This window comes from Mesitornis unicolor, unplaced genomic scaffold (genome assembly GCF_000695765.1).
Source record: "Mesitornis unicolor isolate BGI_N332 unplaced genomic scaffold, ASM69576v1 scaffold50799, whole genome shotgun sequence".
Taxonomy (NCBI): domain Eukaryota; kingdom Metazoa; phylum Chordata; class Aves; order Mesitornithiformes; family Mesitornithidae; genus Mesitornis; species Mesitornis unicolor.
The window spans coordinates 1-22,156 of NW_010210353.1; the positions used below are offsets into that span (position 1 = coordinate 1).

Sequence of the window (22,156 nt, forward strand, 5' to 3'; positions counted from 1 at the left end):
AGTTCTATTTAGCTCAAACCAGGACATCTTGATATTTTATCATGTTACTAGAAGCCCCATAAGGTACACCAAAAAAAGGAGTTTTCATGTTTCATAGTTATTTCTTGAAGGTGGGGGGTTTTGTGATTTTTTTTTAATTTTTTTTTAAGTAAAATATTTGAAGATTTAATGAAACGTGAGAATATGTGGATGCTTTTGGGAAATGAGTTCATTTTCTGGAGCAGTTTGTTCTGTTAGTCTTTTAGTAGTACTGAATTGTAGTACTGGAGAAAAACAGCAGTGGTCTGTCAGTGGGTATTTCATGGTACAATTTTACTTCACCCCTTTTAAAGTAGTAGTGATTATTCTATTTATAGGCTTTCTTTTTTATAGCTGTTTGAGTATTATTTTTATTGAATTTAATATATTTTTCTAAAATCTTCTTAATGTAAAGTGGTGTTTGATTTCATCATGTGCCATTCTTCTACTGCCCTGGTAGGTGCTGAGTCAGTCGGTGATGCAGTATCATTTTCAAGATTTTATTTTTTTCTTAACTTAAAGTAGGCAGTGCATTGGTCAGTCAGTTATTCTTAAGAAAGTCAAATTGTTGGGCAGTGTTCATCTGCTGCTTTCTACTGGTTATATTTTCTTGCAAGGTTTTCATTGTAAAGCAAATGGGGATTTCCCTTGCTGGTTAAGGTGCTTGGTTATTTCACATTTTGCTTCTAAATGCAATCTTTACCAATAATTGTGCTTCAGGATTTCAGCTTCTGATTCCGCACATATTCCTTCAGTGGCAGCATTGGCATCAGTGTGCCTGGTTGCTTGTCCCATCTTGCTCTCTTATGTTGTGCCAACATGGCATCTATTTAGAGAAATTCCCCCCTCTGATATAGTTAGCAAAAGGCAAAAGGATGGATGTGTTAAATGTGGAACCTGCTAAACTTTCATTAGCAAACAAAGAAAACCAGATTGTACTTTAATCTATCTACCGCTGTTGGAGGACAGTGAAGATACAAGTAGTCCCTGAACCAATTAAGTGCCATCTGATGGAAGTCTGAAACAGGAGTTGAGGTGCAGGATCTGTCCCGGTTAGAGGCAGATTCTGTGCCTGTGGAATTTGACATTTTTCAGGGTGTTCCAGAACCTGGTACTTTGACCACAAGGTTTGCCATTCTCCTGGAACTTGACATCAAGTGTTCTGTCTCTTGCTTTGCAGTGGCTTCTTGCCGGCTGATTTCACCTTCTCAAAAAGGAATTAATCCAAGTAACAGTGGTTGCGACCTATAGTTTGATGAAACTCAGTGGTAGGAGTCAGGAGGCTGAGTTGAAGTACATCATGCGTTGGAAGAAAGGTGGAAGTTAACGTAGTCTAGTGAGCTGCGCTGTTTGTAGGAAGGCGCTAACTTTGAGGCCAAGGAAGATGAGCTGCTGAGGCTGGGCAATAGCTTTGCTTTTCTTTTGGTCCAGTCAGTCCAGAAAGTTAATGAACAACACTGAAAGGCAGAACTTGGGGTGTTTTTCTGGCTTTTATGGAATCCATACACACAACTCCTATCTTTTAAAATAGCTCCTATCAAATTCCGGTTAAGTTACGACACATAGATGAAGATGTTAGAGAAAGGATGTTAAGTATAAATAGGAATAAACAATTAATGAATAATTTGTCACAATGAAATGAGAAGAAACACTTCAGCCAGGTAATCTTTACATGAGGATGATTTCTGGGTTCATTGTGTCATGAAAACTCTTGCGTATGTTAAAAGGGCAAAACCGTTAGCGTTCATAAGCTCTGTAAGCTGGGAGACGAAGGCTAGCTGAGGTAAATATTTTCAAGCCATTAACTGCATTAAAAACTCACATTGTCTTTGCAGGAGGAGAGACTTCAGCATGCAAACCTTCATCTGTTCGGCTTGCACCATCGTTTTCATTCCATGCTGCTGGCCTTCAGATGGCTGGACAGATGTCCCATTCGCATCAGCAGTACAGTGATCGTCGGCAGCAGAACATAAATGACCAACAGGTTTCTGCCTTATCATATGCTGACCAGATTCAGCAACCTCTAACATTAACAAACCAGGTAAGTGATAACAAAGAGTCATTTTAGATGTAATCATTCTTTCTCTAAATATATTATACTCCCATAAATTACAGGATCAGGGCATATGTTTTTATGCCTTTTTTTTTTAACTAATTAACTCCTGACTTTTCCAGGATGGGTGAACAAATGAGTTTCTGGAGATTTTTTTAAAAACATATTTATTGTGATTATTCTAACATTTTTGAGATGAGAGCAGAGAAAGACTGTCCAAGTGAGAGTTGGAAAGAGAGTTTAATAATAGCTTTTTTTTTAGGGCTGTTTGATGTTAGAATATGATTGCCTTATTACTTCTTCTAATGGACAGTGTTTTAACGCAGAGTGACTGGTTAGTGTATTTGGAATAGAGTTTTGCACAGATGGCACACTTTATTAAGGAAGATACACTTTTTAGAAAAAAGGCAAAATCTAAAGCTATGCTATCATTGGGTTTTACTACTACTAATTTACTACTTACTGTTGCAAGTAGGTAAAACGAACACAGGGATTATGGTGATTATGGATGCTTTTGAGCTGTCAGGATCAGTTTTTCTTCCCGCTTTTGAGCTGCTAGAACTGCTGAAGTGGCTTTCTAACTAGTAGTGCCAGGCTGGTAGCCACAAGAGCTGGTATTGCCCTGTGTGAGAGAGAATTCTTTGCTTTCCTAAAAGTGGCACAGCCTGTTTGTGGAGATGTGAATGCAGATAGGTTTCAAAGCTTAAAATCCAGAAGTCTGTAAGCCAGAGCTTCAATTTTGGTGCAGGCCGATGAGGCATGTTACACTTCAAGAGGATTGAGAGGTGAAGTCTTTTGGTGCTACCAGATTCAGGTCTGTTCTCATGTTCAAGAAGGTTATGGTAGAAAAATCTACAGTACCACCAAGAGATGCTCTGTTCGTATTGCTCTGTAGGAAGGCACTTACGCAGAAAGAGGGATGGATGAAAGAGGATGAGAATGGTCTAACTAAGTGCCAGGATATTTGATACTAGGATTTGGAGATCTGTAATGACTAGGGCTCTGTGAAGAACGACAAAGTGAATGGAGCTGGCACAGGATGTTTTTACTCTCATGACAGCCACTCAGCAATAAATCTGCTCATATATAATAGTATTTAGCTTGAGAAATCTGCAAAGGTATTTTTTGTGACTTTTTTTAGGTTAAAAGTTCCCCAAAACCTCCACAATAAAGTTAGTGAATCAGTCTGCCAAGTAAGAAAAGTTGCTCTGTTCCTTAAACCTTTCAAGGTATTTATCTAAGTGTTACAACCTGGCATCACATTTGTGAGCTTTAGTGTACTTTAGTGCTTAGTTGTTAATGATTTCAAATCAAAAAGCAAAATCAAGGAACTTTAGGATGTATTACCATCCATTGCTGTTTGTGATCACAGTGGCTTTAAAATGGTAGCTGAATAGTAGAAAGCTGAAGAGTATTTCTTGGAGAATAGGCAAGAATTGTTGACCAAAGAATGCTGCTCACTGAGGTGAGGTTGTAAATGTAGGGAAGAAGCTGTGGTTGGCTCTGGGAAGGTACCCATATGAAGAAATGATCAGCAGACTGCTTTGATAATGGCAATCAAGCTGTCTTTGCACCACTGACACTATTTTAGAATCAGTGTTTCTGTTTTTCCAGGTCCATCTTGTTTTTTTCTGCATTGTAGCTTCTGTCTGCCTGTTTTACTGTAATTGTGTAGTTGAAATCTTTATAGTCCTCTGCCTAAGCAGCTCAGAATTGTTACTCCTCTATCAGCTACTTTCAGCACCCTTGACTTCGGTGGGCAACTTTTTGAAGTCTTCTGACTCTTTCCTCTTTTGAATTCTTGTGCTTCTCCTATCAAGAAAGAGTCCTCCTCACCAGATTCCAGGTTGGTGTGGAAGTTCTAGGTGAGCCTCTATTGGGGAGTCTCAGTGGCTTTCTGCCTGTGCACTGCACTTCTGGTTAATCTTACTTGCAAAACCAAATCCAGCTAACATCTGTATGCTAGTGAGTCAGATCAGCTGCTCTAGGCCTTGTCTCTGTACAAAAAAAATGTCTTGTTCTTTCTCTTTCAATAGCTCTTTCATCAGCTCTAGTTCACCTTGATTAAAACATAATTCTTGCTCTTTTTCCTCCTTACAAAAGCCATGACCCTCTATTGTTGAAGGCTTTGTGCTGTCTTACATCACTCCACTGCTGTGGACTACCCTCTTGCCTGTCATAATTTTGGTAGTCTGCATACCATCTAGATTTTGATGTCTAGATGATACATACATCTTACAGATTCTTTATTTGACATTTCTACAGGAATCCTTTTTATTCAAGATACTGCCTTGAATGTGCTGCAACTTGTTTCTCTCTGTCCTTGGTAAAAGCAGTTCGGTCCTATCCTATGTCAATGGTGAAAAACTCTTGCAGAGATCATTTTCTGAACTGTCCTTATGCTGTTGTGTCATTCCTCTGTTGGGATCCCATTACTTTTTCTTTCTGTTGTTATGTGCTTGCCCATTATTAAAGCTTCTAATGCCAGACTAGCCTTTTAGTAATGACAAACTTTCTTTGGTCACATAAGGTGACATGCTTCTATGTTTGGAAGTACATATATGGTTGAGAGGATCGTGTTTTTAACCTGGGCAGCAAAAGGAATAGGCTGAATGTCTGTTGTGGAAAGCTTAATGTATTGATCTAATATAGACATAAGAAATAGGAGGAAGAAAAATGTGACTTTTGGCAGACACAGAAAACGTAATTCTTAAAGGGTAGATCCTTTTAATGTCCTGCATCCAGTCATACAGACAAGAAGTTAGGTCTCTGAGCTTCAGTTTCCCAGAATTTCCTGAAGCAACTGTGGTCACCAGCAGCCGAGACGCCTGGGGCAGCTTTCGTGCTACCGCTTTCCACAGCCTAAAAGTAGCCCCTTCGGGTTCAAGCGTCCAGCAGTTGATTAATAGCGACTTGCCAACCCCTTTGCTCCTGAGAGGGCTCCATGACCTTGTTGATTGAGCAGCCAGATGGGTCAGCGAAGCAGGAGTGTCCCAGGCTGGAGGTTGCTGTGCCGGGACCGCCGGGAAGGGGCCTTTCCCGAGCTCCAGCCCCCATCTGGTGGCCATGGTGCCGCACTGCAGCGCCTGCCTCGGCCCCGGCACACGGCCTTTCGCTCTGCGCTCCCAAATATGCCATCGTTTGCATCAGTTCCCTTCTGTGAAGTGGTTTGCGGGGCAGATTAGCATCTCTTTGAGTGACTCTTGCATCGAAATAATTGAGAATACAAATGTTGCAAAGCTTACTTTCTTAATTGCTACCTTTGCAGAACTTTTTAAACTGGCTATTTTGTCCAAACCCAGGTAAAAATTGACTCGCTTGAAAATAAAACCCAGGATGAAGTGTCACCTTTTGGGATGCTGAAGTTCTACAGAAAGAATAAATATCAAGTAGTTCCTCTCTGAAAGTAAATTTCTTCAGGCTGCAGCAAGATACATAAGGATACTGCTTGTCAGTTGCTAAGAGTAGCTGTTAAGTTTTAGCATGTAGAACAGCAGCATTTTCTGTAAGTGATGTCATTTTGACAAATAGCAAAGATGATCTGCATTATTATGGGTTTTTTCAGGTTATTTTCACGTCTTTCTTGTTACTGAGGACTGAGTCCTTTTTTGGAGGAGCATTGTCTAGTTCAAGTTCCCGTAATGATTTTCATTCATAACCAAATAATGGGGAAGCTTGACGTTGAATGTTAATTTATTGTTTTTATTCCCACTCTGTCCTGCTCATTTTTTGATCTGTAATGGCTTGCAGACCATATTCTGGTATTTTAGGAATCATTTGCAGTTGCAGATTAAAGGTTGGGAAACAGTAATGATGATTTATATTAACATTATATAAATGATGTGTATTTATATTATACGTTACCCTTAAACAATTATTTGTATAATCTTCTCTTGCATCTATTGCTTTATGGCCACAGTGGCCAAAACTTACACATCTCATCATGGGCAAGGTTCAAATAACAGGAAGATACTTCAAAGCCAACCAGATTGCTTTGTTTTTCACTTTTTTATGAGGTTTTAAATTACAGTTAAAAACTTCCAGCTCTGTCCTTTTTAATGTCTTTTTCTGCCGTAGTCAGGCTTAAGGTTTTTGTTTCCCAAAAACTGCTGGATTTTAAGGGTTTACTTTAAATCTGTGACTCACCAAATGCCGGGCCTGCTGGCAGGGTGGGGTCCTGTTCTTGGTTGTGTGGTCTTATGTCTCTTGACAAGTGCCAGAACCAGCTTCAGGAAAACAGTAAGAGCGTGAGGCCCTCGAGTGAACAGCAAAGATGAGATCTGTGGGACCTTACTGCTTTAGCAGTAAATAAAACAGTAATATTTCTTTGTCCTGGTTCAACTAGTTGCATCTTGAGAGGTCAACATAGCCCGATGTGAATATAAGATAAGAGCTTATAAGTTTTCACAACTTCAGACAAACATTTCTTTTGTGCTGTGCTAATGTTTATCCTCATCATGGATACTCAGATTGCTTGAAATTTTTTCAGTTAAGTACAAAAGTTTAGAAAATTAATTTCCTGATAAGGAAGTTGTGATGAGATTCCTGGGCAGATTTTGGTAACACATTCCAACAGTTTAGCTTTCATGAAGCACTTGGAATTCAAAAGTCAGGCTGACCGCTAAACATCCTTCTCTCTGTATCTAAGATTACTTGTTACCTGCCAAATTCTAGGTTTTACTGGCCGGATGTTGGCCGGAGATTTTATTGACTGCAACTAGATCATTGTAGAGTTAATGTGTTAGAGCAGGCAGTAGCAAATCCTTAGTTCAGTTACTTCAGCTGTCTGATCAGCAACACTATTATTAGTGATGGTCAGACTTCACCAGTCTCTTTCATGCATGTGAGATTGGGATTCATTTCAGTAAAAGCATTTCTCTCACTTTCTATCTCTCAAACACTTTTTAGAAAAGTACATTTATTCTCTGGCAACAGGAATTTCAAGAGTGAGGTTTTTCATTCCCTTTCTCTTACTTCGTAGTCTGCTCCCCATTGTTTGGTTTGATTTGATTTGCTTTTAAGTGGTTGGGCAGAATCAGACAGGGTAAAATCTTGGCACATGACTCTTGTTTCCTTGCTAGTTTATTTATTTAACTTTAAACTTATCTGTTTTTTACTGTTATTTTTATTCAGCAGCCTTACTTATTTGGGGAAAGAAGCCAGAACAGGAGGGAAATACTCACAGAACGCAAGTCAGTTATTGAAGTAACTGGACTGAAATTCTGTCCCTACCTGCATATAAGTCTGGTCAGTTTGAAGAACAGCCTTGGATTTCTCTTGTTTTGTTCTCTGGCACACATGCTTCTGTTTTTCCTCTTTGGTCACTTTTCTAAAAATCTGAAGTTTGCTGTATATTATGAGGAAGTATTACTGTGGCTTGTGGTTATAGCAATTAATGTTGCTTTGTTGACCCTTTGGGAGACACCAGCTATTATGTGGCTGCCCGTCACAGTATGGGATTAGAGTTGACTTCCTATCTTGTATTACTGTGATGCAAGAAGGGTTTTGAATAGCTGCGGACACATGAGATGAGACCAGTCCGTTCAGTTCTTTAATATGAGAATCTATTAAGTAGGTCATTACAATTGGAATTCTTGCTAAAAGTTACCCTTATAATATAAAAATCATAATTATTTGTTCTGTTTGTAAAATGGAACATTGTACTAAACACAAGCAGAATTTATCCTTGTTTTTTCTTTTTTTAATGAATGTGGATGCTGATGGATCTTTTTTAAAAAAATCTGAATTCAAACATTCCATTAACAGAGTATATGTATCTGCTCAGAATTTTCCATAAGCAAAATAAAATGCATTTAGTAAGAAGCAGTGCTGTCTGTTTTTTAGATAACAAAGCATGTGCCCAAAGAGAGAGAAGTGTCATCTGTTCCGTCACTCGTTCAACCTCAAAGACTACGCTACTTAAAATAACATAGTTGTTATATACAAGTCATAGTTTCCTTAAAACATGGTTTGTTTCAAATGTGTTGAGTACACGTAAGCGGGGCTTTTGGTTGCCCCTTTTTTTTTTTTTTTAGTTTATTTGATTCTTCTTTGTTTCAGCTAGTTACGGGTTGCTTCTCAGCACTATGTCATGTGTGTTTTTTTAATAGGTCAGAAAGTCAGATTTCAGTTCCTTACTTGGAAGGTACTTTTCACCATGGTACCAGCCCAGGTAGCTGTACTGTTTCCATTGAGGCGTAAGTGAGGGCCAGTCAGAATGTGATAGGTATTTATTGACATCTGTAGTTGTAATGAAAGTAGTTTCTCATCTCTCAGTCTTGAAATATAAACATATATTTTGTTTTGTGTTCTATCTTCAGGAAGATCAGAGGTTGCAGTGTTGCTGTCTGGCCACCAGATAGAGACTGAAGCTTGTGCAATCAAATTTTTCTTTTTCATTTTCATTCCTTTTTTTTTTTTTTTTTTTTTTGGCTAATGCAGAGCCAAGAGGGAAATCAGTATTACCCCAATGATAAAGCATTTGAGAGTGTTATTGTATAAAATAGATAATTACCACTTTGTTTTATAGTCATCCATCATCAGGAAGAAGGGAGCAAGAGTCTCCAAAAAGATCATGGAAAAAGGAAGAGAATGTTACAGAATTTGCAATGTAACAGGGGGAGGAGGAAAAGGTCAATTATTTCTCCTCTCCCACCCAAAACTTTACAAACCCAGGATAGCAAAATAGTACCTGTTAAAAAGTTCATACAAATTAAAGTGTGTCCTCAGAAATGCGTGACTGTCTAAATGCACAGTTAACAGTGCAATTTTTGAATAAGGTACTGGCTGCAAGCAACATAGGAGTAACCTGCAGAACTTTACTTATTATTAGGGGACAGGAGCAAATTACATTTTTTTTTTCACCAGGCTGCTTATTTCAGAGTTGAAATGAGATTATTTTTTTTTAAACAAGCAAATTTGACTTACAAATTTAGAAGATATACATGAATACTTGTCCTATGAATTCCCTTTCCAAATTAGAGCAGCCTTATGTCTGAATAGTTGATCTGAACCATGAAGTTCTTCCACACTGAGACTCTTTCCTCAGAGCTGGTAACCTGCAGTAACAGAGACCCTGCGCTGGTCACGTCTGCCTAGGATGGAGACTGGTCCCTGCCAGTACTTGTGCACCGCAGCACGGTTTCTGTTACCCGCAAAAGCTACTGGTGTTCCTGTGTCCAATAGTCTCTTTAGGGCAGAGAAAGAAGTGTAAAGGAAATACCTGCATTTGAAAAGCCTGTAACAGTGGCAGTTTTATTTATTTAACAGTGCTGTGGGAGAGAACCAAAGGTTATCAGATTTAGGTGTGATTTGTTTAATGGTTCACATCTATTTGACAGAAGAAAGGAAGAAACAAAAATGTTTTGTAAATATCAAATAGTTTCTTTAGGAAACTTTAAAGCAGACTTTCCTGATATTTACAAAATGATCAATGCTTGTAATAAAAAGGAAGTAAGGAATTAGTTTGATAAAACTGCTTAAGGGAAACTGATGGTAGTGGGCATACCCAAAAGTGAATTGACTGGAAGAAACACCTAGGGCAGGACTTCGGTTAAAATTTCCTGAGGGAAGTTTACCCTGTATCACATGTTCTCTGAGAAACATTCCCTAGTCAGAACTCACAGTTTCTTACCTTTCCCCTCTCTTTAGGTCTCTCACTTGATGAAGCTATTTCTTGCTCTCTCACTTTTGCTCACGCTCTCTTTCCTCCCCTGTGTGGTCTGTGCATCCACCGGAGGAGAGCATGAGCTTGGCTTTCTGGTGTGGTTGCTTGGGTACCTGAGTGAGTTCGGAAGCACAAACTCTCTTTATCACTTCTGTTTGTGAGAAATTTTTTGGGTCACTTGAAGGTTACATTTTTATTTGTATAGCCGCTACTGTAAGTATTAAGTAATGCCATGAAAGACAAGAGGAACTCTTAAACTTTTCCAGTTAGTTTATTAGTTCAGAAATACTGATTTAAAAATAAGTTTCATTATTTTTGTTGATGGGTTATGCTCTTTCCTCATTTTGCAGGAGGCTGCATATAAGTTTAGCTGTAATAGGAGGCAGCAAATGAGATGAAGCACTTGGAAGTTAAGAGAGTTAGGAGCATGAGCATATTGGATGGCACGAGATGAGAATTCTAAGGCTGAGTGTGATGGAGCTTGGTCACCTCTTAGTAATGAGTAAGGATGTAGGAGAAGCTTTAACACACATGAAACAAGTTTTTCTTTCCAGTGGAGTTGCTTAAACTTGCCCTGTGGTTTTCTGTCACTGGGAAGAAAGAGACAGGCTAGGGGACCAGTCACGCATACCTCATCATTCTCTCCCAGCTCCCCATCTGAGGCACTCACTGGATGAGACAGAGAAGTTGCCAGAGCTTGACTGGTGGTGTGGTTGTGCAGTTAAACAAGTGTCTGCCCATGAGGTGTAGTCAGCTTTAGCCAAACAAAAGTGGTTTGCGACTTTTTTCTGCCTTCACTAGTGATACTGCTCACCTCCAGCTTGCCACTTGGAACTTCAGCTTTTCAGGAACTTTGTCTTCTGAGTTCTCAAACAAATCTGAAAGATAAATAGAAGACAATTGGTATATCCAGAATTTACATGGTGCATGCGTGCAAAGAAGAAAGAGGCACACAGATAATTTTGTCACAAAGTCTTGTTGCTTCAGGAAAACAATTAAAACATGCCCTGCTGTTGATGATGATTTTGTTCTAAATGTAGTCAGTTTTAGGAAACAAATGAGGAACATAACTACCTGTTCAGGGATACTGTTTTAAAACTTGGAAAGTAGGTATGGTGTTCATGTTGTTCATGTACAGGCTTTAGATTTCTTTAGCTTTTCTCTAGGTTTTAGATTTAAGCCTGGATATTGCAAAGCATGGTAGACCTAAGGGGTTTTTATTTGGAATTTAATGCAGTTTAAATATGGCAAACACTAGTTGTTAATACTAACTTCAGTCTGTGGTTTTAATGCAGCTATACTTCGTGCAGTTACAGTTGATGTACAGCCATGAGGTAGAGGAGTAACGTCAGCAAGGATCTCTGTTGTCAAAGGAGCTGTGTTTTTAACTGAGGGAAAAACTGTTTATTTGGATTAAACCTGTTAGGCGTAATGGGAGGAGAGGTAGGAATCTTAGAGGTTTTTTTAAAATTCATATATTTAAAGGTAATGTAACCAAACCATTAATTTCATTTGATTCCTGTATTTGTTTTTCCTTTTATGACGTCAGCTTAAAGAAAAAAATGTTGCAATGGAATAACTAAGTTCAGTGAGGAATATAACGATATGGTGTAGTAATTGTGTCATTAAAGTCCTAGCACTTTTTCTAAATTATAATATGTTCATATTACAGAGGCGAATGCCCCAAACTTTCCGTGATCCAGCCACTGCTCCATTGAGGAAACTCTCCGTAGATTTGATCAAAACATACAAGCATATTAATGAGGTAATGACTCCAGCTATCTTGGTAATATGTATTGGTGTGAAGATTTGGTTTACAATACATTATGAAGTATGTTTTCTGTGAATAATCTTGTGAAGAGTTAAGAAAAATCAAACTTTCTGTTATTCACATCTCATTGGGGATCATTGATGTCACAGTCCTGCTTTCTGTCCAGCACATATGAAATTTTTTTATCCTAGAATTATTTTCTTTTGTTCTATACACAAATGTTGAGCTTTTTTATAGCACGATAAGGAAATTCGAGCAGCACAAGTTCTTTTATCTCATGCTATAAACCTTTATGAAAGTGTCCTAAGGACTTTTAAGGGAAAGAGTATAGTGTTTTCCCTAAATTATTTAATTAATTATCACTGAAAAATGTAAAATATAAACATTATGTGGTTAATACAGGAAAGCATCAGTTAGTTTCTAACTGGCAATTGTAGGGAACATGAATAGATTTCTGCAGTGTTTACTGACTTCCTTGGAATTTCTTTTTTTCAGTCTTTTGGAAAGAGCAACTGATAACTCTGGTATCCAGGCTACTTACCATTTTTACTTTTGCTGGGTGTATAGCATACTGTGAGATATCTTTTCTTTTTGCACCTATGAACTCTAGGGATCAGTGTTATTAGTGCATTTATTTAGATCTGCTTTCTGAGTTTTTAAATTATCCATCCAGACTTTGCTTTGGTATAATGCCTTGACTTCAGATAGAGTGATAGGAGGAGAGGACTTTTTGTTTTTCCAGTAGTAGAAGCTGCATTTTAAAATCACAGGATTAGGCCTGATGATTATAAAAGCTGATTCTATTCTTTATTGCACTGATGTGCTAAAAAGCGCACTATACTTTTCACATTTAGGTTTACTATGCAAAAAAAAAACGGCGGCATCAGCAGGGACAAGGAGAGGATTCCAGTCACAAAAAGGAGAGAAAAGTTTACAATGATGGCTATGATGATGACAACTATGACTATATTGTAAAAAATGGGGAGAAGTGGATGGATCGTTATGAAATTGACTCTTTAATAGGCAAAGGATCCTTTGGACAGGTAATGTGTATCAGCTGAGCAGCCTATAATTCGTGTGAATCATAATAAGCATTTCATTTGAAGAGGTATTCTTGTTTCATTCTGAAATTAAACTTTTTTTTCTTAATTGGGTTATACTGAGTGCCCGCTCAAGACTCCTATTTTGTGCTGTTTCTTGTTACTACAGATAATATTTGAATATACTTCAGTATGTAGATCTAATAAAACATTTTGCAGTGAGCAAATGCTCAGCCTTTTGCTCTCAGTTCACACTTCGTTAGCTGTTTGGCTCAGGTTTTTAAATTAAAGCAATAGTCTAGCACTAGAGATTACCTATTAAGAATGTTACTTAGTAATACTTGTTTTGACTGTTTGCAGCTGTAGCCAAGGCTTGAGAAAAAAGACTGGAAGGAGGATGGAGCTTTTCTTTGGTTGTTTTTGTTAGTTTTTCTCAGATTGTACCAGTCATTTTGCAGTATTGTTTTTTGATGATTTGATAATTGCATTTGGATGTAATGCTTGCCTCAGTGAAGGCTCGATTGTTTTGCAAGTCACTGCATACACTTGATGAATTGTGGCTTGAGAGTAGTGTCAAGAAAGAGAAGAAGAGGGTGAATTTATTTTAGATATTGGGAAGAAATTCTTAACTGTGAGGGGTGCTGAGGCAGGAGAACAGGCTGCCCAAAAGAAGAACCAGGACGCCCCCTCCCTGACAGTGTTCAAGGCCAGGTTGGATGGGGCTTTGAGCAGCCTGGTCTGGTGGAAGGTGTTCATAGCAGGGCGGTTGGACTGGATGATCTTTAAGGTCCTCTCCAACCTAAACCATTTTATGATTCTGTGATAAAAAAAGTAAGAAAAGCAGTTTAACTGGAAAAAATCCAGAAGTTCTGAAAAGTCTTCTCTGAATTGAAGCAAAGAAAGTTTAGAATGTGAGCTTTGCTGTATCTCAAAAACTTGAGAGATTTAACTGTGTATTTGACTTTTCTCTTTCAGGTTGTAAAGGCTTATGATCGAGTGGAACAGGAGTGGGTGGCTATCAAAATAATAAAAAACAAAAAGGCTTTCTTAAACCAAGCCCAGATTGAAGTGCGACTGCTTGAGCTTATGAACAAACATGACACTGAGATGAAGTACTATATAGGTATTTGAATACTTATTCTGAATCTTTATTTAATCAAATTACGAATATTTTAGATCTTGCTATATAGTGTAGGATGCTTCTGGTGCTAAAGAAATGAAATTTGGTCAGCCTGTGTAAAAATTTTAATCCTGTCTATCCTCTGGATTGGAGAATTGGGCAAAAAGGTGATGGAAAGAAGGCAACAGCATGTTGTGAAGAGAGATGGAGAAGTATGAAAGAGTGATTATGGAAAATTACACTGGTTTTAAGCATCCTTTATTTTAGTTTGTAGAAGCTGAAATACTAACAGCTGTACTTTTCTGATTTGTATGTATATATTGGATTACTGAGTTTTCTTTCTGTAGTTTAGAAAAAAGCCTTTGAAATAATATTAATATATGCTGATATTATATTATCGATGCGTATTCAGTTATATTTTAACTTCTTTTATATAATATCTTTAGAATACATTTGATGCATTCAGCTTAAAAGTTTTTAAGGTCGTTTTCACTTAAATTTATTAGTAACATGTTGACATAAAACAAATCTAAGCTTGACAGCATACTATGTCAGAAAGATGTTTCAGAAGCATTAAAGACTTGGCCAGTTTCAGATTAATACGCAGCACATTGACACTATGGGCATCATCAAATAAGCTCTTGGAATTCTAAGTTTTGAAAGTCTGTAACATCAGGTGAAATGAAATGGACCAAAACATCACATATTCTCCCTCTGTGAGTTAAGGCAGGATGGCTTTATATAGAGAGCAGTGCTGAAACAAAAAAAGGGAAAAAAAAGTTCTGATAATTGTGAACAGGGGAGAGATGATAATATACACTGCCTTTGCTTAGGCAGGTGATTTTAGGCTTGTTTCAAGCTGATTTCCAAATCTATTAGGGTAGATTTGAATAGTTCCTCTTTTATTTAACACGATATTTAATGAACATGACAGCATCAGTAAAGATCAAAAACCCCAAATAGGTAATGTTTTGAATTAATACCTTGTATTGCATGCTGTGCAAAAAACGACTGTGGAAAGCTGAGATCTCTAGGCACTTCACTGGAAAATATTTATAAGTATAGGAAGAGCTGCTTATGAACACACTTTTGCAACAAGGCTTAATTGAAGTGTTTAGCATATAAATGTAAAAAATAAGTTGTCTGTAAGATGTGTGGACAGTTCACCTTTGCATAGGCTTTCAGATACGCAATGATGAGAACAGCTGAATAAGGCTGAAAGCAGTGCAAGTGTTACAGTATACTGTGTGATGTACAATGTAGGCTTCAGGAAGAATGTGTTTAAATACACCGTAGCCTGATTTTTAAGGACTCACAGTTGTAACTGCTTACGCTTCTGTCAGATCTCCTCTGGTACCTTCAGACTTTCTGACTGGTCTCCTTCAGATCTAACACAAGTGTAAGAACGCATTAAGGTCTGCAAGTTTTGTGAAAATTGGTGGGCAGGGTGGAGGAGAAATGTTGAAATGCCATGTCTTCAGAGAAGGAAAGATGTGGCAAGTTCAGCTCTTACCCAAACTATCTGAGCTGTGTGACAGTTGCAGGTGGTACTTGCTGGCCAGTAGCATGCTGGTAGTTACAAATCAGTTGGAGTAAGTGGTGTTTCTTACCGAGCTGGCAGGTCCAGCAAGCTTAGGTGGTGTAGGGTGTAAGAACACAAGGACATGAAAAGATGCTGATGCTTTCATGGTGGGAGGATAGCGGAAACATGGCAAAGATGAGAAAGTAGAAAAGGTCTAGACAACGGCGTATTGCAGGAACTGGCATCATGGTGGAAGCAAATGGTGGTGTTACAGGTAAGTTGTAAGGGACACAGGAAGAACTGGCTTATGACAATGGAGGAAAAGATCCATAGCACACCAAGTAATGACCGTAATTGAAAATCTGAATTCTTGTGCTAATTTTGCTTTAAGATTTTACTTTGAAAAAAAAAAGAGGAGTGTGTGACTGTTTATCTGAGGACTGAAGTACTTTTCCTGTTTCAATTTTCTTTTACCTGTGGCAACCAACCTGAATGATTGACAGACTGGTAAACCCTCCTTGCCTCTAAACAGAGGAATGTGATTAATTTTTCACCTATTTAATGAAAAAAAAATTATTTGATTTGGGCTAGATTGGTTGCTTTCATAAATTGAGATTATGCCTGATTGAAGTGAACATGATGTCTTTGGACTATTGATCAGTTTCATTAATTGAAGTAATCAATTGAAGTCAGTGTGTAAATTGCAGTAGTGTCTTAGTGTATATATATGTATATATATACTTTAATGAATCTGTCATTCAAATATTTTCTCTGTAAATGTAAGGGAAATTCCTAATAACAAGTTCAGTCTAAACTGTGATACTTGCTTTACTCTTGAGAATGCTGCCGTAGGTGCACTTTTTTCCAATCTCCTTGGAATTGAAGAGGATTTTAGCTTTAGGAGCATGGAGAAATGAACTCTCTCCTGAAAAAGAACCTATGTGGCAAAGGTTGTGTTACACACAGTTTGTGCTTCTTGTCTTTTTTTCTGATATTTTTATTTACCCACAAATGTGTTTGCCTTTGCTAATAGGGGAGTGATAGCTCGTTTTGAAAAAATATCTCTTCTATCTTTTAAATAATTTTTTCGTTAATATAGCTCTGCTGGGTACTGCCCACTCTTACTCTTTATTCACTAATTTGTTTTGTACATAGTGGATTTTTCTTAAACTCATAATTGATTTAAATCAGATGCATAAAATGTCCTGCTGTACCCTAAGCATGGCAACAATATTCTGTAAATAACCATAGATCTAGATAAAAAACTGGTAACACTGTGTTATCTTACTCACAGGTTGGCTTCCTACATATTGATTAGAATATTTCAGCATTGTATTTTAATTAGTATTTAATACTTACCACACAGGATATGTGTTAATTACTTTCTTCCCCTTTTTAAAGTGCATTTGAAGCGCCACTTCATGTTCCGAAACCATCTCTGCTTAGTCTTTGAAATGCTGTCCTACAACCTGTATGATCTGTTGCGGAACACCAACTTCAGAGGTGTCTCATTGAACCTGACACGAAAATTTGCACAGCAAATGTGCACTGCACTGCTCTTTCTGGCGACTCCTGAACTTAGTATCATTCACTGTGACCTAAAACCTGAGAATATCCTGCTCTGTAACCCTAAACGAAGCGCTATCAAGATTGTTGATTTTGGCAGTTCGTGTCAACTTGGACAGAGGGTGAGTATTAATAAAAATTGTGCTTCTGCTGCTGTTAGATACATATGAAAAGTTTAGTATTTTAAAGTTTTAATACCTAGATAGCTAATTTAAACTTTATTAATGATGACCCTGATGAGATAGTAACTGATTTTGCATAGAGTGTTAGACATCAACAGTCCGTAGGAGCTTAAAATATAAATTTTATGAATAGTAGATAAACTTTCACCATAGTGATAAACTTTCCATCTTTTCTCCTTCATTATGTTTTTATGCTATGTTAATGTAGAATACATCAGCACTTGATCACAGAAGTTTGCAGTGCTATTAAATAAAATACTCTTTTGTTATTTTTTTAGTACATATGTATTACTCCTTCCACTGAATATTGAATAATGTATTGAAAGCAGTGGTGAGACATATATTTAGATTACTAAAAGGTCTTTTTGCAATAAGCTAGAAACTTTTCAGCCCAGGGAGAAGGAAGGAGGTGAAATGAGATCTAAATTGGTTAGGTCAATAATAAGAGAATTTTGAGATGTTAAGAAGCACAAATACAAAAACCTAGTATAATTCCTCATTAAAGTTAACTTTAAAAGCAGTAAGGAAATACCAGTACCTTTGTGAAAAGTACTGAATAAAATTGCATGTTACTTAGCATGTAAAGTACAAGTCTGGTTTGGGTGGTTTTTTTTGTTAAGGGTTTTGTTGGAGGCTTGGGTTTTTTTTTGTTAAGGAATTTTTGTTGCTTTTTTTTATTTTTATTTTTTTTTAAAACCTGGTGCCAGTCTCTGGGTTTATAATCAAGACAGAAGTATCTGTTTTGTGAAATGAGCAGGATGGTTGGGAGTGGAAGGAGTTGGCTTTTTCCCATGTGGTGTTTTCTAGTTCCTGGAATCACCTGATAATTTCATCTCATTTCATCACATCATAATTGTGGCATTTGATGTTTTAACATCAGTTTTGTCTGAAGAGTCATATGATTCTGATGTGGCTGGTGGAATAGTTTTTTTCAGGGTGATACCATACTAAAATTTTGTTGTCTGATTACCTGTAATTGCATGAGATTACACTCATCAGCCCTAAAGTGTCGTCATGAGTGAATCTGCACCTTTTTTTGTGCAAAAGTGTGAATGCTAGTATTTTCTTAAGAATTACCATTTACATATTTTTATTAATGTAATGTGTCAATACTTCTTAGTATCACTGATACTTTGGCTTTCCTTTCACCACTAATGTATTGCATTGTAGTTCAGTTTTGTAATACAGTATCGTAATAGTGCTCTTTGGATGCTGTGTCTTACCTTTAGATGCTTTTATTTCAGATATACCAATATATCCAGAGTCGTTTTTATCGATCACCAGAGGTGCTACTGGGAATGCCTTATGATCTTGCAATTGATATGTGGTCCCTTGGGTGTATTTTAGTGGAGATGCACACTGGAGAGCCTCTTTTTAGCGGGGCAAATGAGGTATGCAGTTATATCACAGTACAAGTAATTTGATTCTTTTCTTTTTTTTGTTCCTTGTCATCATGACTTTCATCTGTTTAATTGTAGTGCATAGATTAGGGAAATCTAGTAATTCTAAAATAAACAAACATCAATAACAGCAATGCCTTTTGTCAGAACTCTAAATTGCCTCTTAATAATTTATGTTTCTGGCTTCCCACTCTTGCTCTCTGTTCACTAATTTGTTTTGTACATACTGGTTTTATCTTAAACTCCGATTTGATTTAGAACTTCTCTGGGTAGTTAACATTTGCTTCCCATGTGACTGTAGAATATCATTTTGTCACACTGCACAGCTGACTGTCACATGTTCTTCACAAATATTCTTTCTTTGGAACAGGTGGATCAAATGAATAAAATAGTGGAAGTTTTGGGGATACCACCTACCCACATCCTTGACCAAGCACCAAAAGCAAGAAAGTTCTTTGAGAAGTTGCCAGATGGCACTTGGAACTTGAAGAAGACCAAAGACGGAAAAAGGGTAGGTTACATACCTTGGATGAGTATATGGACTGTCTCTTTACAAAAAATATATATTAAAAATTGTGAGATGTTCCTTTGCTTTACATATTGCCTTACTGAAAGCTTAGCGTTATTGTTGCTTATTATTGTTCCATGCTGTAAGATGGGTTGATTAAATAATGCTTTCCGTAGTGTTGAATATTTTCTTCTTTTTATTAGACTGACTGACTTTTATGGCATGTTTAAACTATGCACATTCAAGGCTAAATACATAACTTGATTTCAAGCAATTTCTGACTTCTCAACAGGAATACAAACCACCCGGAACTCGTAAACTTCACAATATACTAGGAGTTGAAACAGGAGGACCAGGTGGACGTCGTGCTGGGGAATCGGGTCATACTGTAGCTGACTACTTGAAGTTCAAAGACCTCATCTTAAGGATGCTTGATTATGACCCTAAGACACGAATTCAACCTTACTATGCCCTGCAGCATAGTTTCTTTAAGAAAACAGCAGACGAAGGTACAAACACAAGTAACAGTGTGTCTACGAGTCCTGCCATGGAGCAGTCACAGTCTTCAGGAACCACCTCTAGTACATCTTCAAGCTCAGGTAAGTTTTTCTCTTTACCAGATAACAAAATTGTATTTCCTAATCACATCAAAGGAATTATTCACAGATAAATGTCCTCTTATTGTTTTGTGTTACAAACAAATATGTCAGTCATGCTCATCAAAACAGTTATTTTAATCAGCTGGAACAGGTAACTAACTGCTCCAACAAAAAAAAGAGTAGATAAGCAAAAATGTGAGCGATTAGCATAGGTCTTGTATATTTACCTTGAAGCTGTTTAAATATCTTGATGCTGTCATTCTTTTACAGCTTACTTTAAATTTAGTGTCTCCAGTTATTGTGCATATTATGGTTTTGTAGGTGGATCTTCTGGCACAAGCAACAGTGGAAGGGCACGGTCAGACCCCACACACCAGCATCGACATAGTGGTGGACACTTCACTGCTGCTGTCCAAGCTATGGACTGTGAAACACACAGCCCACAGGTATGCTTAAGTAGAGCTTTTGTCTGTTTTATTTATATGAATTTTCTGAGACTAGTAAATCCCTAAAAATAATGAACACTTTAATTTCAGAATTGAAATGGTTTAGACTAGGGAACTAGCCCTCATATTTGGTTTTTTTTTTACCCCCAGCTCCTGTATAGGCTTTTGTGTGTTAAGTCAGTCACTTAGGCAAAGGTACTGTAAGTAGCTGTAAAAATTTCCATGGATTCTGCAGGGGTGAAGGTTTTGTATCAGTAGCAGTAAGTCAGGTGGGAGCTGTCAGTGCTTCACCTTACACAGTGAGTAAGGGTGCACAGAACTATGCATTTTCCAACCCAGTGAAGAACTAGTTTGTACTTCAGTGGACTCCTGTTGGAGTTCTTACTTCCATTTTATCATGCTTGTGTGCTTCACTAACATTATCATTGGCTGAATTAGTGTTTATTCAATACCTCTTCTTGGAAAGAATCAACAACTCATTTATTAACTACAAATAATTCAGTAATGTTTTTATTTTAGTACAGAACAGATAAAAATATAAATTCTCCCAAGCGAGCAATGTAGTTTATGCAACATATTGGTGTGTATCTAGATCTTGCTGTTATAGTAGTCTTTGATCAGCTGTGTTCTTCCAGAGGTATGGGTAGTACTCCTGTAATGCTGTTGACACTGTTCAAGATACAAACTACAACGTATTGATTTAGCTTAGTATGCTTATTGTATCCAAAGGCCTGAGTTGGAGATCAGGGCCTTATTGTTCTAGGTGTTGTACAACCATTATGTTGTTTATTACTGCTAATATGTAAAGCTGTTTCTATAATTTTGACAGTAAGGTCGCATATTGGGCTTACTTAAACTGTTTGTTTGAAAAATACATCCAGAATGTGAACTCACTTTTCCTATGTTATATTTAGAAAAGTGTATTAGAAATGCTTCTTAACTAAATGCTTACATTTCTAGAATAATTTTGCAACAGCAAGGTTTGGTTAACTTTTTTAACAGTTAGTATAAACATTAATAACTTAGTATCGCTCATATATTGCAAATGGACAGATTTGAGTAAGCATTTTAATTTTTTCTTTGCTTATTAACATAGGTTCGACAACAGTTTCCTCCTCCGATTGGTTGGACAGCCACTGAAGCTCCGACACAGGTCACTGTTGAAAACCATCCAGTTCAAGAAACCACCTTCCATGTAAACCCTCAACAACAGAATGCATTACATCATCATCACGGAAATAGCTCTCACCACCACCACCACCACCATCACCACCACCACCACCATCATGGACAGCAAGCCTTGGGTAGCCGGACCAGGCCGAGAGTCTACAATTCTCCAACAAACAGCTCCTCCACCCAGGATTCTATGGAGGTGGGCCACAGTCACCACTCCATGACATCCCTGTCTTCCTCAACTACTTCTTCCTCTACATCTTCCTCCTCTACTGGTAACCAAGGCAATCAGGCCTATCAGAACCGCCCAGTGGCTGCTAATACCTTGGACTTTGGACAAAATGGAGCTATGGACATGAATTTAACAGTCTACTCTAATCCGCGCCAAGAAACTGGCATAGCTGGACATCCAACGTACCAGTTTTCTGCTAATACAGGTCCTGCTCATTACATGACTGAAGGACACCTTGCAATGAGGCAAGGAATTGATAGAGAAGAATCTCCCATGACAGGAGTTTGTGTTCAGCAAAGTCCTGTGGCTAGCTCGTGACTAAACTGAAACTAAGTTTGTTTCTTGTGTGTTTTTATAGAAGTGGTGTTTTTCCAAAAACAAAGTGCAAAGCTGCTTGAATCAGAAGGAGATAAACTCACTGAACCGCTACAGGAGGGCAAAGCTGACTATTTTTTTAAACTTGAAAAGATTGCAAAGGGACAATGAAGTTTTTTTGTTGGTTTTTTGGGGGGGTTTTTTGGTTGGTTTTTTTTTAAGAGCCATGTCCGGACCCACCTTAACGGATAGCTTAGTGGTGTTCACCTTTTGCTTCCCCCATTTTAACTTGCCACAACCTAGACATAGTTTGGTTTCTTTGGGGGAGGGTTTTTTTGGTCTCATTCAACAGGGGTTATTGTTCAAATGTTAGTGGTAGTTGCAATCTAGTTTCTTTTTAAAGGCATTGCACATGATTTATAAAAAGGCCCTTTGAAGTTTTTGGGTGGGAGGGGAGTGAGTAATATATATTTTTATTTTTTTTTTAGTTCCCCAAACAAACATGGGCACAGAAATTGCAGTACTGTAAGAAAGAGGGACCTTCA

The 22,156-nt window shown here is 37.6% G+C and overlaps 1 protein-coding gene across 1 annotated transcript; it reads left to right on the forward strand.

Moving 5' to 3' along the window:
- Positions 1-1,855: 1,855 nt before the first annotated feature.
- On the forward strand, positions 1,856-21,832 carry DYRK1A (dual-specificity tyrosine-(Y)-phosphorylation regulated kinase 1A). Its single transcript, XM_010193148.1, has 10 exons — positions 1,856-2,059; positions 11,410-11,502; positions 12,363-12,551; positions 13,524-13,671; positions 16,592-16,878; positions 18,183-18,329; positions 18,709-18,849; positions 19,139-19,445; positions 19,767-19,891; positions 20,988-21,832. Exons 1-10 carry the CDS (start codon positions 1,931-1,933, stop codon positions 21,612-21,614), a joined length of 2,193 nt encoding a protein of 730 aa, XP_010191450.1. The 5' UTR covers positions 1,856-1,930; the 3' UTR covers positions 21,615-21,832.
- The last annotated feature ends 324 nt before the right edge of the window (positions 21,833-22,156 follow it).

Coding starts and splice junctions, on each gene's coding strand:
- DYRK1A (XM_010193148.1), top strand. CDS start 1,931: ATGGCTGGACAGATGTCCCATTCGCATCAGCAGTACAGTGATCGTCGG. Junction 16,879..18,182: donor CGTGTCAACTTGGACAGAGG/GTGAGTATTAAT, acceptor CTTTTATTTCAG/ATATACCAATATATCCAGAG. Junction 18,330..18,708: donor TTTTTAGCGGGGCAAATGAG/GTATGCAGTTAT, acceptor TCTTTGGAACAG/GTGGATCAAATGAATAAAAT.